Genomic DNA, 19,230 nt, shown 5'->3' on the forward strand with positions numbered 1-19,230 from the left:
ATTTATCTTAGGAAATTGAAATAATTTTAAATAGCATATTAATAAATGATCTCATACATTGAAAATATGTATTAGGTGACGTTGACCCGATACTATACCATAATTTTGATGAAAATTAAAAAAAAAATTTAAGTTATTTAAAAATACAAAGTGCATAATTCTGATCTAGGTTTTATATAAGACGTGCATCGCATGAGTTTTAACCTAGTTCTTGATTAAAGCAAACTTTCATTAAGTTATTATAAGATTAGTAAAAGTTATTATAAAATTATTTGAAGTTACCCTCATATACTACAAAGCTACTTATCATGTTCATAATATAAATTTTACCCACAAAAAACATTCATAAATTATTGTTTAATCATATTAGCCTTTATATAGCAAGTATCCATTATAAATACAATCAAACTCATTAGCCTTTATAGAAATTACACATTATAAATACAATCAAACTCATTACAAATTAAAAGTATTACTTAAAGGGATTAAAGTTAGCATAATATTTGTTAATATTACACTCATATTTACCATCTTACAATAAAACTACTAATGTAAATATATATTAAATAATATTAAATCTGTTTCATAAAGATGCAATTATTCAAAAAGATTTTATAGAAAATTCCTCAAACTAGCCAAACTAATCAAAATTTGGCATGTTCATAAATTGGGGTCAAAGACACAACCATTATAGAAGAATAATCGATCTATATATATTATAATTCCTAAAAATGTACTTGTACTACTAGTAGTCTAGTACATGTTACTTCTCATTCGAGACAATAACATCTATATAATACTTTTTTTAAAAGATGTGCAATTTTATTAATTAGGGGCAGTGGCGGATCCAGAAATTTTAAGTAGGGGTAACATTTAGCCATTAAGCAATAAGAGAAAAAAGGGTATGTAAAAACGAGTTATTACATATATATTAGCGTTAATTAGCCTTTAAATTTTTAAGATTTGTTTTGTTTGATCAATTTTCATTTTACAAATATGGAACTATGTATATCAGTATATGTATGGTAAATTATACTACTATGTACTATAAATTTTCTTAATTGCTTTACTCATATAAAATTCTATTCGTTACTAAATATGTGTATTGAAATAAAAGTGCAATAAATTGGGAAGAACTTCGTCAAATGAAGGAGTTTCGAAGAATTATAAGCTACTCATTTTTAAAAAAAATTATGATTGGTATCATATACGAATATCCGATGAATAAAAAATAATTAAATTATGAGTACATATTTATTTTATAGGTTTCAAAAAAAAAAAAATTTATAATTTAAAAATGATAAATTCTAGTACTTGATTTTTCATAACTTAAAAGAAAGACATCAAAATAAAAATAGTTGAACACATAATTAGCTATGCAAACATATAAAGTAGAAGCAAAAGCAAAAAAAAAAAAAAAAAAAAAAAAAAAAAAAAAAAGCCACAACAGGTTAAAAAAATATGTAAAAGAAACAAAAATAACCTAAGAGACCTGTTGTTATACAAAACAGGTTTCTTTAGTTTAAAGCTAAAAACAACAAGGATTGGTACGGAGACACGGAAGTTATGGCTGAATCAAAGAGACCAGCTTTCCAAATAACAGGTCTCTTTGATCAGCAGTGTTTTTTTTTTTTTTTTTTTTTTTTTTTTTTTTTTTTTTTTAGGGGTAGCATGTGCTACCCCTTGTGCCTTCTTAGATCCGCCATTGATTAGGGGACAAATTGTGAAAATTCTACAGTGGTTGTTTAAAATATGACTATCATAATATTTTAATGAATATATAGTTCATAATTAACATATTTTTATCAAAGTAAATAATTATATTACTCTATTTTTGCTATAAAATATTATTATCAACATTTTTTTAATTCATCAAATTTTTAGTTTTATTTATGTAATTTTTACTCTTATTTTATAGTTTCTCGAAAAATATTTATTTTATGTTGGATTAAAATTTTCAAAAATTATATTTGCATTGTAGAAATTAGAATACTAATTGTGTCCAATTTATAGTGTGAAAAAATAGACCGCTCGTATTATTTATCATTAAGATAATAAGGTAGTCATATTTCAAACGACCGTTGTACACACTAAATTGTTCATTAATACATATGGGAAGACTTTGGATAGTGGTTCTCCCAAATTTGCTTAACACTAAACGGCACAACTCTAGCTAAATGGTGAGCTACATAATTCCCACTTCTTTTAACATGCGACCAATTAACAAAATCAAATTTGGAACACCATGATAGAACATACATCTTCTAAGAATGCATAACAAACCAATAGCGCCACATGTCACACTCTTCATTTAATTTTTCTCATTCTTTTTTCATATAAATAATTTATATTGATATTAAAATCATTAATTTTAAAGTTAATTTATTACGTGTAATTAAGGTTATTTCTTTTACATTCTCATTAACTTATTTAGATTATTATTATTATTATTATGTAATGTTAAAGAATATGAACATTCCGTAACCTGCATAATTTTAGTAACAAAACAAATGAATTGTTTCATTTTCTTCATTAGAAAAAAACGAGTTAACATTAGTGCACATTATATAAACATTTTACATCTAAGGTATTATTATCATCTTTAACAGTTACATTTTATTATCACGTGAATAACCATGCAATCATGCATAAAACTAACAACACACCTCAATGAAAAAAAGAATACCCTATAAAAAGACTAGTTGATGCAGTTGTATAAATTATAAAAACCTCTTTAAATACACGCAACCATCAACCTAAATAATTAAAAGAAAATAAATTATACTGTAGAATCAAATCAAATTATTAAAAAGTAAAAGAAAAAGGTTCCCCTCAAAAAAAAAAAAAAAAAAAAAAAAAAGGTAAAGAAAAAGCTTTTAAGGTATCTAAATTCCAAATAAAAAAAAGTCATGCATGTTCCTTTCAATCTGAAGATTCTTAAAGCCACAAACTCACAAAGTGAACCCTAGGGCCTTGTACGTAGACTGATAACCATCATCATACAAAATGGATAGGTGGACCTTAATAAGATAGTTAGATGTCTTTTTTTTTTTTTTTTTTTTTTTTTTTTTTTTTTTTTTTTTTTTTTTTTTTTTTGAAAGAAGATAGTTAGATGTCTATATACTCCTAATATTTTATTTTCTTAATCCAAAATATAACACAAATAAATTAGCTCAGATTTAGATTCAATTCAAATTAGCACAAATTTTTTTACTTTAAATATTTTACACAACAATAATAAGGTTGTTAGCTTGAGAATCAAAATCCGTCTGTTGAAGGTAGTAACGACATGTTTAATAAATAGTTTCGATAAATACTAATTAATTGGTTAATTTAAGGGTGATAATTATAATTTGACATCAAATTTCTTTAACATTATATGATTTGTGATTTGCTCAATACCTAAAGTAATCTACGGTAACTCACCTATATTTTGAGAGAGGTTTCTAAAATTTGAAAAGGATATATCAAATATCATATTTAGGTTAAGGTTAATGATACACATTACATTCAATTTCTCATTCCTATTTCTATTTTATTAAAATATTCTTGGTCTTACACAATTTAATTATAGATAGCTTAAAGTATGTAACACCAAATAATTGACTAGGAGTTTATTCAACTAAATTAACAAGTACTCAAACATAATAAATTCTACTCAGTATATAATTTGTAGTCTATATATCTTCTACCAAAATCAAACAACTTGATCATTTATTTATATACTAACCTTGACTAGTAATTACCTCGATTGGTCTAAATACAAACAAATTAAAAATAAAAATAAAATAAAGGACTAGTGGTATAGACAAGGTCTTAATACTACAAGATTATACCAAAAAATCTAGTTGTCATTTGCACAACGTAACTTAGACATACATTTATTCAAAACATACAAACCAATCATATCATCATATTTCGACAATTTGCCTTAAAACATTACATCATCCCAACCTCACCAATTGAAACTCCCAATTAACACTTCAATTCAAAACGAAGATTAAACTTGAAGAGATAGAAAGTTCAATAAATTAATGATGTGCTGATTAATAAGGTGGAGAAAAACAAAACAAGTTGTTTAGCTCAACAATTTCTATAAAAATTCCAAAATTTCTCAACAATTCTACCCACCAAAACCATGTGATTTGGATTTGGTCAAAAGAAAATTTGAAACCCAATCACTCAAATACTTTAGAAATGTTGTAAACCAAATTGAATGTTGCACGCTTCTCTCACATCACTTTAGTTTACTATTCATAAGAAAGTAACGTATGTTCTCGGTAAGTAACGCTAATTTGTGGTTGGTAAAGATAAATTAGATGTTTATATTAGGATTTAGAAAAATAGAAGTGTACAAGATAATGACGTTAGGCTAGAAAATTAAGGTGATACTAGCAATTATGAATAATATAAATCAAGCAAAAAGTAGATCAATGAAGTGGACATTCACATACTTTAGAATTAAATTCTAGGCATATATGTACAAGAGTACAAGACTCGTGGTGTTGTTACAATTTTACGTTACCACAAAGAATTTGGTTGGAAAACGGAGTTTGTGTTGGAATCAAATTCAAAAATTGGGTTTTAAAAGTAATTCATCCTTTTCTAAGCATTACATATAGTAGGTGGGTTTATTTTTTTTTTTTATTAAAATAATAATACTACCTCCGTTACAGGTTATGTGCAACGACTAGACATTTTCCCTCTCTACTTTATGTTAAATCGTTGCACATAACCTGTAACAGATGTAATAATAATAATAATAATAATAATATATTATTATTATTATTATTATTATTATTTATTTTATTTTATTTTTTATTTTTTTTCAATCTTAAAATTTTATCCAAAGATTATCAGAATTTAGATTGAGCTATCAAAGAACAAAGAGTCTTACCCATTTGTCTATAAAAATTTACCCCGTGCATGTCCACTTAAACATTACCTTTACACGTAAAGATCGCTTACAGACACAGTGGTAAAGTTATCACATACTCAATACTCCGTAGTAAATATAAACTCATCCCATTTCTCCATAAAAAGTTATCTGATGTCTACTTAAAAGTTAAATCTTTACTTTTACACATAAAGATCACTTAATAAAGTTTTTTCATATATCTTGTAAAAAGTCACATTGTGGTATGCAAGTGTCTTGCTTTACACCAAATCACTTGCAAGTAATATAGAATACAAAGTAGCACTTGTACATAATTGTTCTTATAATTTTACCAAAAAAAATGCCATTATTTTCTACCTAAATTCTTTGGACAGATAACCCATTGCGTACGAATGACAGAGGTCATGACTCTGAGAAATTTGGTATAAAATATAAGTAGATCCCACTAGAAATTGCATATGGAAAAAGCTCGCTATTTAAGGGCTTGTTCAGATTTATTGAAATGAGCTGAAATGAACTGTTTATGAGAAAAGGAAATTAAAATCTGAACTGTTTATAAGAGAAGGAAATTAAGAAGTGAATTGATTGGAGCTACACTGAACTGAAATTAAGCTAAAAAGAGAACAAACCCTAATACTGAGTTTTACATACTCCATAATATGAAAAATAAACGAAATTGGTACCCAAAAGAATATTAAAAGTAAATGGGAGTTAAAAAAAAAATGAGGTTTGAGATGGTGGAGGACTGGTATTACTGACATCGCTCCCACCTCATATCCCAACATCCCGTTAACCAAAGAGTATATTTTCACGGTTTCACCTAATATCTACTGTATTACACATTTACACCCTCCAAAGTCCAAACAAAGCATGCAAGATGACATCTGGGCGTCGCTCTCACCCAAAAAAAAAAAAAAAGGGGGGGACGACTAATCATTTATATACTACACTGGTCATAAACCCTGTTACCAAATTGCCTAATTGTAATTAGGCCCATTAATGCCATTTTATTCTAAAGCCAAGATAATCCCTGCAGGATATAGACTGACACCCAACAAAAACATCCTATTAATCATTAACATTCGTAAATTAGGTTTTGTTCTCCTCAACTTATTAACAATGTTCACAAAGATAGAAGTTAAGCGAATACGAATTTAGCACAACAAGAACAGAAAACAAATTAAGTTCAACACAAATATGCAGAAAACTGGGCATGAGTAATTTAGCTGCAAATAATTTAGAGTTTCAAAAGTGCATTATTGTATGACTGCAAAAGTGCAATCATAATTGAGCATCTAGATTGAAAATCAGTTCTGAAAGTAAGCACAAAACTGTCCAAAATATTAAAAAAACCAATGAAAATTTAAACTCACAAGCACCCTTGAATTTCCAGTTTCCTTGTACAAAAATAAAAACCTGGGAATAGAGTTTTCTTTTCGGGCTTGAAGAGAATACAGAAGAAATCAATATTGCAAGCAGCAACGCACAAAATCTGCAGTAAAAAAAATCTAAATGTTCGAGTCAGACTATCATCTCTTCCCATATTTTCCAGGAGAAACGCTATCAACATAAATAATACTGAGCTTCTGATGATAATAATACTACTACCTATCCTATTCTCCTGGGTGTGGAATTCAGAACCTTCAATTACTTTCATGCTAGTATTCACAATTTGCATCAGTTCTGTATTTACACGACAGCAATGGAAATCCTTAGGGATCCTCACTAGCTTCCACCCAAAACTCTTCGTAGATCAGCCTTCTGTTCCTCGGTCAGCCTTGGTGGGTACTTCACATTAATTTTAACTCTCAAATTGCCTTTCTTATTAGGTTCTTTTGAGATTGGCATCCCTTGATTAGGTACAATCACCTCATCGCCAGGTTTAACGATATCGTTTAGAGGGATAGTGATACTCCTTCCATCTAAGGATGTCAGTTCAATATTTTTTCCAGTGAGGGCCTCCAGAAGGGTTATCTCCTGGTCAACCACCAAATCATTACCATCTCTCTTATAGAGGGGATGAGGTTTCTCATCTACCACAAAAATAAGGTCTGATGGAATGACACCGGGCCCCTGGTTGCCTTTCTCAGGGAAAGTGATCTTAGTGCCCTTCTTCCAACCCGGCTTTATGTCAATGGTTAGTATCTCCTCTACAGTACGGACCCTACTGCAACAAGAAAACCAGCAAATTTGAACCATACATTATCTCAAGAAAAAGGCATATTACATTATTGTGCATGACAAAGATAATGCAAGAGAATAGCCTTTTTCTCTTTTTTGGAGGAATATAAGGTAACAAAAGAAACTATTCAGTGAATAAAAACATCACATACATTTATATACATACTTCTCCCTAATACGCTAGAATTACATGACAAACAAACGATACATTATACATAAACTAATATACTTTGAATGCACACACACAAACACAAAAGAATAAACACGTACGATGGAGAAAGTGAAGTGAACAAGCAGAAGTAGGTGAAGATGCAATTAAAAAATAATTAAAACTCAAAGTCCACAGTAAACAGATTAACTGCAAGATGCAACTGAGCAAGCAAAATTGAGGATGCTGATTTATACAGCCAACATCTTCCCTCTCGTTCTGGGGGTAGTCTAGGTCTCTTAGAGGAATGTGCATTGATGGTAACAAACTCTTAAAAAAGCATCAGCTCCAACAATTGCTATTGGTCTCACCAAGTCAACCAGAATCACCCAGTAAAACAAAAAATCTAAGTGCATTTACCACTAAGACTCTGTCATGAATAAGAGCCTTGCTTTTGTAATAACAAAGAAGCTATTTCTATAAGACCCTCAATCTAAAACAAACTGTCAGCTAAGTAAGAATTGCAGACAAAAATTTGAAAGTCTTATTTAAACCTCTACACAAAGAGGTTAGGCAGGGCTTGTCTCTCTGTTCTCAGAGACAAGACGGCTCTCTCTAGCATTAGAATGTAAAAGCTGCAACAGATTAGAAATTGTCCACAAACCAGAATCATCTACATTAGCACATATTTAACTCCAAATGTCGCCCAATGAAAATTAACTATCAAAAGTCACAAAGTGATTGTATCAAAACAAATTAAACAGAAAAACAATCTACACTACCACATAATTCATGTTCATCATCACCTTTCAAAAAAATAAAAAATGTTCATCATCACTGATACCAAAAAGTTGAACAGCAGCATAGTTTAGTAACAAATAAGGGCAAGTAGAAAGAAGGAACAAATATCTTATTCAGAAAGGGGTCGATGGAAAAAAGAAAAAAGAGCAGGTCTGCACAGAACCGACAAGTTATAAACCTACTGACAGAGACAAGAAGTGAGTACATGAATATGGTTATACTTCGAATTAACTCCAGTGCGATATATTAGTTGACTTTACTGAAAAGTACAAGATTTGATGCAGTGCGTGAGGGCGCAACCTTACAGCTGGAAAAATGCTTATAACTTGTGAAAGAGGCTGGTAATCAGCACAATAGTGGCAGAAGACAATGGGCCAAGAGTGCTAAGTGAGCTCACAGAAAAAATCGACGCATTGAAGGTTGTAAAGGGAATGATGCAATGGTATGGGTTAAAGAGCAATCAAAGGGTTTTAAGAAGCTTAAAACTGTCATACAACTGTTATTAGGGCATTACCCAGTACCAATCTATTGATTAGGTAATTAAATAGCACCAATCTTTTCCAAATGTTATATAGGCAATCTACTTTTGCAATAAGTCAATGGCCAAATAAAATTGAGAAAATACAAGTTGATATCCTATATTATCAGAGTTAATTTTGTAAATTCACAGCCAATTCCCCCTTTCTCTCTCTTCTATGTACACTGCTACACGCCTACACCCTTTCTCTCTCATCATCTACACTATCGGACCACCGGAGACCATCATCGTCACCACATAACCACCACCTAAGCGACCACTGTACAACCACTAACCACCCGACCACCGCATGCCCATCAACACCATTGTGCGACCACCACACGACCTTTAGAGCCACCCCATCGCACCACATCACGACAATTAGCACCACCGCACAGCTATGAACACCATTTCACAAGCAAATTCCAATCCCTAAGAGGTTAATATGGGCCCACTTTACTTGCTTTGCAACTAGGGTGTCTTTTGTCTGGCCGGCCAATTTATAGTCCCCAAGGTGGTCCATTGCCGGCATAGCCATGGGAGGGGAGGAGAGAGAAGGAAATATTGGTGATGGTGGAGGAAAAAGACTATACTACACTAGTATTTTGGGGGAAAAATTGGTGATATTAACATAGTTTGTTAATATAGGATATCAATTGGGTTTGCCTCAATAAAATTATCACAAAAAAATCATACGAATGCAATCATAGGTAGCTAGCTGTTGATTTACACATAATTGTCAAAGAGAGTAAAAAAGGACCCTAAGAAGATTCGAATGTGTCGATTCTCTCTAACACTAACAGTCTAGCACAACTAAAAGACACACCATATGAAACCTCGTCACCTCAAGGGACTCATATTGTTGCATTTTAATTTGTATATGAACCAATATTGTCTCTAATGAAAAGCGAATACAGCCAAAGAAACCATCACACCTCAAACTGCCTGAATTATTCACAAGTTTATGGACTTAAACCCATCAAGAGAATGAATCATGAATCATCTTGTGCAATTAACCGAGAAAGGAAAAGTATAGCTCATAAATCATAATGCAATACTTGTGGCACCAATATACAAAACCTCATCACCTCAAGAGACTCATATTGTAGCATTTTACTTTATAACCAATAATGTCTTTGATGAAAAGCAAATGCAGCCAAAGAAAACCCTCACACCTTAAACTGCTAGAATTATCCATAATTTCATGGACTTGATACCCTGAAGGAATTAATCATGCATCATCTTGTCCAATTAATCGAGACGGGAAATAAAGCTCATAATGCGGCACTTAGGGCACCAATATACAAGGGGAACAAAAGAACCAAAGGTCAAGATGCAACAAAAAATTACCCTAAAACAGATCCACACATACCACCAGCTAGATCATACCCCATACTAAAAAATCCCATTTTCCCCCATCCTCATAAGCCCTCAAGCATCAAACTCAAGTGAGCTCCCAGAGATAGAAGAAAACTATCATTTATCAAACTCTTGAATCATCTTAACAAGTTAACCTGATATAGAGCACAGCCACTCTCTCCATCCACTTCTCACCCAAAGATCGACAAACCAGTCAAAATAACAGATCAAATCAACCAAAACTCTACCATGTCTTACATTTTCACAGCTCGATTAGAAAATTTCTATAATAGATGTAAAAGGTTTAAAAACACTTCATTTTGGCACCTCTAATTTTATGCTGCCAGTTTAGGTATCTCAAGTTTTGAATTTGAACATTGAAGGTGTCTGACTAACAAATTTATCTCTTCATAACTAAGGCTATGTATCTATCATCTACAATCCCTCCATTTCTTACTAGACTTATAAATCCCTGTTTGGACACCCTTTTGCAATTTTTTTTTTTTAAAAGTGCAATTTTTAAAAAAGTGCAGCTGAACCACAACTTATTTGGGCTGAATTGAACTGGATAGTTAGTTCCCCATCTGAACTTATTAGGATTTGAAATATTAGTATCTTTGATCTAATCTAAGTGCTGACTTATTCTGAAAGTGATCAAATATGAACTTGAAACTTTTTTAAACCTAAACCTTTAGTTTTTTAAGGAGAAAAAAGCATCACCTAAGAACATGATTGGCAGAATTAATTTAAGGGACAAAACAACACTTCAATATTTTCCAAAAACACGAAATGCTAAGCAATTTGAAATAACTTCTTGGCTAAACTACCACACACCGGGATCGAAAGAATCAGTTACTAATTTGATCTATCACATATTTCTGCCAATTCTAACCAAGTGGATCTCATATGATAACTTTTCATGGCATACGAGAAACAATACCTTTACTAGCGCATACTGTAACATGCTAACATCTGACACTCAAAAAAGATTGTCTTAATCTTTCCTAGAGAGAGAACTACAAATTCTACATTTAATTACCAACCTAAAGTTAACCACACTTCCACCATAGAAAACAAGTCCAGCTGAGATTTTTGAGAGATAATCAAAGATGCATTAACCTATAACAATCATGTATAGTACCAACTCTAAATCTCTTAGAGGTTGTAATGACACAGTTCATACTCTTCTTAGTGTATACCTGTGGCTGTAGATGATTGACAACATACCAAACTATCACTAATACCAGCCATTGCTCAAACTTCCCATGGTAAATTCTAAATCCATCTTAGAAACTCCTAATAAGCTATCATACAGCCACATTATGCCTCAGGTAGTGAAACTGCAAACTCCAAATTCCAAACTTACCATAATAGATAGGGATCAAAGATTTACTCCTAGGGGCATAAAACCTTTGATATTCTCCAAAACTGTTTATGTTGTGCTGCCCATGCTACCAAGTCCAAACATGTACTTCTTAACTCTAAGACGTTGAAGAAACTGCTTGAGATAACAACCACAAAAACCAGGACCAAAAGAATCATTTAATGTCAAACCACCATCAAAAACTGCAAGTCCATTGAGAAACTCTCCAAGTGTGCAAAACCTTAAATAAATGACCCCATAAGGATCCAACAATATATCTCTTGAGGTTGTAATGATACAGCTCATGCTCCTTCTAAAGTATATTGATAATTAGTAACCTCCTAGACAATCACCAAATTCATCAATTGTTTACTTCACACAATAAGTTCCATATCCGACCTATAAATTCCATGATAAGATACTATCAACCACAATAGACCTCAGATAGTGAAGGTGCAAACTCCAAATTCCTAATTTGAATAATCTATCAGCTTTACAATGTCAACACTCCATCATAATTCCAACCCCATCCACATACTTCAAATTTAACCACAATAAAGACTCATCAACCACAAGCACTGTTAATCAATAACTACCATAGACACAAACTTAGACATCATCATTAACCAAATTGATTTCCAAGCACCGCTTTCACTCATTGAGAAGCTACAAACTTCCTAACAAACATGATTCTTAGGTCATAATTTGGCTTTAGCCTATAGCTGTTTCATTTACATCTCATTCTCATTGAATCATAGCAAAAACTCACCAACCTATCTCATGGTTCAACAAAGATACAGCTAACCTTCTAAACAAACAATAATACATTTAGCTACACTAATTTCAATGAGCCACCACTGTACCTACCCTCAAAAGACTATCCCTTTCTCGGGTATCAGTTTTCATTTTCTTATTCTGCTGTTGCACAGAAATGCACAAACACACAAACACTAATACGCGCCTAAATGTCCTTACACACCCGTATAAGAAGCATACAATACACCGACACTCATTTTTTGTACAATTAAAGCTCCCCAAATACGCAAAAATCAGATAGTCCCAGCTGTACGATCCACCTGGATGTATAACAAAAATTGCAAATGCCAGCCGCTAACAAGACCCATAATTCAATCCATAACAACCCCAGAAAACCCATAATTGATCAATTCATTACACCTCAATACCCCACATAATACTCTCACAATTTCACAAAACCACAAAAAATAACAAGTATTACCAACAAAAACGATCAAAAATATCAAACAAATTCCAAACAAAATTCAAAATTTAATAAACAACATTACATACCCAGAATCATCAGCAACAGTCCTAGAAATCTTCATCTTCTTCTTAGCACCCTTATACAAATCCTCCAAACTACAAGGCAAATTATTCTCAACAGGAGGCCCTTTCTTCTGTACTTGCGGAGCCACCCCTTCTCCACCTACACCATTCGATGTCCGAAAATACCCATCTCTGTAACTTCTCCCTCTACTAGGAGCTCTACCACTTGGGTTCGAACCCCCTCCATCCCCAAACAATTCCGCATAAATATCATCAGCATCTCTCGGATTAAACCTAAAAGACGAGAAATTAGGGTTAGGGTTTCCATTATGATGGTGGTGTCGATTCCGGTGGTGTGAGGCTGACGCGCCGCCGTGAGAGGCGGAAGGAGGCGGCGGAAATTGACCGGATTTGAGAACTTCTTCACCGTAAAGATCGTAGATCTGACGTTTCTGGGGATCACTCAAAACATCATAAGCTTCGGAAATCTGCTTGAATTTCGCTTCAGCTTCACGCTTGTTATTAGGGTTCTTATCTGGGTGCCAAGTCATTGCTAATCGACGATACGATTTTCGGAGATCATCTTCGCTTGCATTTCGATTAACTTTGAGAATATTGTAGTAATCAACCCCCATTTTAGATAATCAATTTTTGTTTGAAATTTTTTGTGGGGTTGATTGATTGATGATTATAAGGGTTGAATTTGTGGGAAATGCATGAAGAAAAATTAGGGATTTTTGATTTTTGGGGGGATTTTGAATGTTGTGTTACCGTTGGGAAAGGGAAGACGTGGAGGTGTGTAAGAGGAGGAAGAAGAAGAGGAGAGAGAAAAAAAGAGTATGTTAATGGTGGATTATATGGAATGGAAGAAAATATGAATGAAGATGACACAACGTGTGTTGGTGGGCCTACTATAGATACGGTCGTTGGAATGGAATTTTCGTGGAATTATTTTCAGTTTTCCATACTCCTCCTCTGTGTTTAGTTTTCGACGATTAATTACATTGATTTGCTTTTGATTTTGTTGTGAATTTTCGATTGGCAAATTTTTTATATGTGGTTGGTCGCCGTGTAATAAGGAAAATTCGAATTCTTCGGTCATGAGTTACTCTAATGTTCCCGGTCATGAGTTACTCTAATGTTCCCGGTCATGGGTTACTAGAGGGGTTCGGTCAGGGGGGAACTCGATTAGAGGTTACTTGAAGGGTTTGGTCAGCTGTTACTCGGTCAGAATTACTTGAGAGTTTACTCGATCAGGGGTTACTCGAGTTATTTGATAGGTTACTTGCGGGTTTACTCGATTAGGAGTTACTCGAGTTATTTGGTCAGGGGTAACTCGAGCTACTCGATTAGGAGTTACTTGAGGGGTTTGGTCAGTGGTTACTCAGTTAGGAGTTACTCGATCAGGAGTAACTCGAGTAACCCTGGCCACAAAGAAAAATCCCCTTTCTCAATTTGATTTTATTTTAAAAGGTCTATTTAATGTTTAAAACTACATATCATTATCATTTATTAAAATAAAAAAAAAAAAAAGATTACATTCCAATAATTATGCAAAATCATTATTATTTTTTTTGAAAAAAAAGTTATTAAAGACACTAATTTTTATTGATGAAAGACATACGACATCTACAATTGACAAGTTATAACGACAAAGGAAATAGATAACAAAATCAAACAAGAATTAGGGCCTGTTCTCATTGACTGAACTCAGCTGAGCTGAACTGAACTGAACTAAACTGAACTGAACTGAACTGAACTGAGCTTAACTGAACTGAACTGAACTGAACTGAACTGAACTGGGCTGAACTGAACTGAACTGAGCTGAACTGAACTGAACTGGGCTGAACTGAACTGAACTGATGATAGGCGTGTCGCGTACCTAACAAAAATAAACCTAACTAGACCACTACTATGTAGACGGGCAAGCAAGGGTCGGATCCCAAGAGACTATGGTTCAACTAATTAAATAGACTCAAGCAATTACTAAGCAAGTAATCAAATAAAATAAGTGAGAATCAATAACTAAAGAACTAATTAAAACGATTAAATCTAAACAAAATGACAATTCAATGCTAAAAACATCCAAGATCAAGCTTCACCACGAATACAATTAATGCAATAGTCGTTCTACCCCTAACACATAATTTAATTGATTAAAGAGGAAAAGTAATCCATGAATAATACCAATGGTCTCTCCCGAGTTATCAATGGCTTCTCTAATCACAATCAAGCCTACTTCCGTGGATTCATGTAAATTAAAGACCTTAAGCACATTACTCTAACTTCCTAATCATCCATTCAACTACTCCCGTGATGAACTTCAAACCCTTAATTGATTTATTCAAATCCGTTAAAACCCAACTCCCGTTGCGATTAAAACAAAGGATTAATAACAATATCAATTATCCCTAATCTAGTATTGGCATAAGCATAATCAATTAAGCATATCAATTACAATTATTATTAGAGAATTTAAAGAATTAAATCATGCATTAATCATATTCGGGATCCGCTAGATCTTGGAATAAAGAAACTACTCACACATATTAACGAGAGCAAAAACAATATTCAATGAAGAAAACATGATTAATAAGCAATTAAAAGTAAAAGAAGAAATAAAGATGAATACCAATTGCTTGAATGAAGAAAAGTACCAATTGTTGATGAACAAAGATCAAAACTTGAAAGTGCAAATTAATCTAGATCTAGAGAGAATATTAGGGTTCTAATGAAGGTTTTAAAGCTAGAAAATAATAACTAAGTCCTTAGTCGGGCTTTACAGAGGGGTATTTATATCCCCAATTAAGAAAAATCCCGAAAAAAGAGGGAAAGCAGCTCCGCGAAACTCCGCCCGGTCAGACCGGGCAAAGCCGCCCGGTCGGGTGCGACAAACGCTTTGGCTCATCGCATGAGATCATGTTCGCCCGGTCTGCCAGGGCAATGCCGCCCGATCCGGGCGGACGGGGGCTGAACTTTTTCACTTCTTTTCTTCTTCGCCCTGGCTGCCAGGGCAATGTTGCCCTCCAGGGCGGACACGGGAAAAATCTCTTCCATCCTACTAAGCTCTCGTGGCTATCCAAAACGCGTCCAAATCATCCGAAAAATCTTCATATGCCTACAAAATCAATCAAATAGACCAAGCCACACTAGAGAGGAGGATATTAGCAAGAAATGGCTCCGTAGAGCTTAGAAATCATACAAAAATAGCTATAAATCGAGGGTAAAATATGGTATGGAATGTGTACATCAACTGAGCTGAGCTGAGCTGAACTGAACTGAACTGAACTGAGCTGAGCTGAGCTGAGCTGAACTGAACTGAACTGAATTTCAACGTTAGAGAACAGACCCTTAGTTGAGGAAGGATTCATAATCCAAATACACAGATATAACAATTTGGCACATTCTCGATTTGTTGTCTCGGGATGTGAATAGGCATGATATCTATAAAAAAAATAAAAAAATTGGAAGGAATATAGAGCGCAATTTTTTTAGTTGATTCGTCATCACTTCATAATATTAGGAGGAAGAAAATTCTTGTGATGATTTCGTAACCTAATCCGAGCTATTCCAAGCGCTAAGAACTTCAAAGGAGTGTAAAAAAAAGCATCGTAATTTTTTGACGGAATTAAAATCCGTCGAAAGCTTACCCATTTCCGATGGAATTTTCACTCGAAAAAGAAATCTCCGTCGGAAATTTGCAACGAAATTTAAACTTTGGCCCAAACAAGCTTCGACGAAATATAATCCGTCGAAATTACCTTTTTTCAATGGAATTTCCATCGGAATATGATGAATTTTCGACAAAGAGGTTTACGACAAGACTTCTACGACATAGAAGAGAGGAGAGAGGATATGGTTCTTTTGGGGGAGAGAAAAAATATTGCATTTTAACTTATGCAAAGTTATTAATGGATTCTTGTCAATGTATAGTTTAACAATGTCATTTTTTATTTAAAATATAATTAAACATATTAATGGTCAAAGATACGTTATAAAGACCATATACAAAATAGAAATAAACTTATAAACTTGTCATGGGGGGGGGGGGGAGAGGAAGGAGGGAATAATATAACTATATTTTAGTATGTATTAAATCAATTGTGTAAAAAGAAATAGAACAACAGAAGGTTTTGTGTGATTCCGTTTCACGTGAGTCTGGTTTATAATGCATACTCCCATCCCCTACCCTCTGTCAGCTTTGTCGGCGGCCGGCGACCTTCTCCCTCCCAACCCCCGATGTCGACAACCTTCTCAACATCGATGGCGGGGAAATTACCTAAAATTGGCAAAGAATAAGATGCAAAGCCGAGCAATATAATATCTAATTTCTGCTACTGCTAGGGTTGGCTACTGCGAAAAATGAAAAGGGAATTTAAGATATGAACAAAACAAAACAACTTGACCAATACTATATAAAATCTGACCAATACTATATAAAATCTGACCAATATTATCTAATTTATGATACTTATTATCTAATACAGTAATACCTGACCAATATTATTTAAGTTCTGACACTTATTATTTAATTTCTGATACTTATTATCTAAAATATGACCATTATTATCTAATTTTTGATACTTATTATCTTATACCTGACAATTATTATCTAATTTCTGATACTTATCGTCTAAATTCTGACCATTATTATCTAATTTTTTATACTTATTATCTAATGTCTGACCAATCTAATATATATATATATATATAAAGGGGAGTTTTTTCCTGAGATTTTAAAGCGCCACATAGGATTTTTATTTTTAAAAAATTATTAGAGCGTCACATAGGATTAATATTTTTAAAACACTACAATAGAATTATGCCACCTAAGATTAGTTAACGTGCCACGTAGGATTATAATTTATAGTTATACCCAATAAATAATTCAAGTGCCACACAAGCATAATTGACCAATGAGATTTTAATGGTAACATTAATTAAATACGAAATATTATCTTTTGAGATTAGAAATTTAATCTAATATTTTAAAACAAATACGGAGAAAATGATATATTACATACAACTAATAAATTAACAAATGTAATCACATAAAGTCATAAATATGAAAAATATTTGCATCGCACGGGCTTCATCTAGTATTATCTAATTTCTGACACTTATTATCTATTTTCTAACCATTATTATCGAATTTCTAACAATTAATTTTTTTTTTTTGTATGATTGGACTCACGTGAGTCCGTTCTACACAATACTTTTCCATAGACCAATATTCATTGAACATTTAATAAGTTTTGTATGAGGTAGATTTACATTAATTATATTTAATTTTATTGTAAGGCGGTCAAGTTAAGGGTAACTTTAACAATTTTTATACTCCGTAGTAACTTTAATCCCTTTAAGGATAATTTTTAATTTGTAATGTATTATAATGTGTAATTTCTAAAGGATACATCATACATATACTTTTTGAATGGTATTAATGTAATACATTATAAGTGTTTTTTAAGACAAAGTTTTTATGTTATTAGGAAAATGGTAACTTTTATAAAATATATTTCCTCCGTTTTTATTTTATTGCACCATTAGGACTTTTACAATATTCACTTAATCTCTTTGACCATCATTTGTGATTTATCCATTCGGAAAAATATAGTCATGTGGGATCGAGTTAGATTCGTGTCGAAATCTTCTTTTCAAATATCAAAATTTTATAATTTTTACAAAAGTATAATTGAAAATATTCATAGTTAAAAAAAATGCATTGACAAGCGTGAAATCCCTCGTGGTGCAATAAAAAAATATTGGAGGAAGTATATAAGCTAAGGGTAACTTTAAATACTACTGTACTACGTATTAGGATAACTATAACTCTTCTTACATAGCTTAATAAAATAATCGTTAATCAAGAATTTGTGTAGATCAATATTCATTATAAATTGTGTATGTGGGGTGATATAAAGTTTTTTTTTTCATTTTATTTTTTGTATGGATAAATTAATTGTCAATTGACTAAGGGGTTAGTTGTTTGGTTGACAAATAAAAACATGGAAAGTTGGAAATCCTAGGAATTAAAATTCTTTGAAGTTGTTTGGTTGACAAATTTATGGGAAGTAGAAATTTCCATGAATTTCCACTTCCCACAAAATGGGGGAAGTTAATTACCTAGGGGGACCTAGGTAAGTGGAACTTCCCATGGGAATTTCCACTTCCCTTAGTTAACCAAACACTTTTTAGAATTTCCTAGGAAGTTCAATTTCATGGGAAATCAATTTTCCAAGGAATTTGCCTTCATTCAACCAAACGATCCCTAAGAAAAAACCTTAGAAACATTTGGACGAGATAAAAGCGATTAGAAAGGGAAAAATAAAACTATGTTATGGTTGAGTTCTTGATAGAAAGTGATTAGAAAGGGAAAAATAAAATTGCAAGTGGGATAATTTATTGGGAAAGGAAAATTCTTAAACAATAGCTAGTGATCTCATACCAAATAGATATAAAGTGTTGTAAGTATACAAGAACGAGTTAAAGAGAGTAATACTTCCTACCAATAAGTAATTCCATACACTGTCTAGTGTTACTCCCTCCGTCTATTTTTATTGTTTTCTGTAAAACTTTTTGGTTAATTGGGAAAAATGAAATTGAGACAGAGGGTGCATTATTGTATTATTTTTGGTGTTGTAAGTATACCGAAGTACATTTTTTATGCTTGAAAGACC

At 32.5% G+C, this 19,230-nt stretch overlaps 1 protein-coding gene across 2 annotated transcripts; it reads right to left on the reverse strand.

The window, feature by feature from the left end:
• Positions 1-6,243: 6,243 nt before the first annotated feature.
• LOC145602103 (uncharacterized) lies at positions 6,244-13,422 on the reverse strand. 2 transcript variants are annotated; one of them, XM_081658265.1, is made up of 2 exons: positions 12,575-13,422; positions 6,244-7,061 (listed from the first exon to the last, which is right to left on the reverse strand). In XM_081658265.1, the coding sequence occupies exons 1-2, from the start codon at positions 13,183-13,185 to the stop codon at positions 6,623-6,625; spliced, it is 1,050 nt and encodes a 349-aa protein (XP_081514391.1). In that variant the 5' UTR covers positions 13,186-13,422; the 3' UTR covers positions 6,244-6,622. The 2 variants fall into 2 exon arrangements, with proteins under 2 accessions (XP_081514391.1, XP_081514382.1); XM_081658256.1 differs by having other exon boundaries at positions 6,244-7,064; positions 12,575-13,416.
• Between the last annotated feature and the right edge of the window lie 5,808 nt (positions 13,423-19,230).

Source organism: Chenopodium album, chromosome 2 (genome assembly GCF_948465745.1).
Source record: "Chenopodium album chromosome 2, dcCheAlbu1.1, whole genome shotgun sequence".
In the NCBI taxonomy this organism is placed as follows: domain Eukaryota; kingdom Viridiplantae; phylum Streptophyta; class Magnoliopsida; order Caryophyllales; family Amaranthaceae; genus Chenopodium; species Chenopodium album.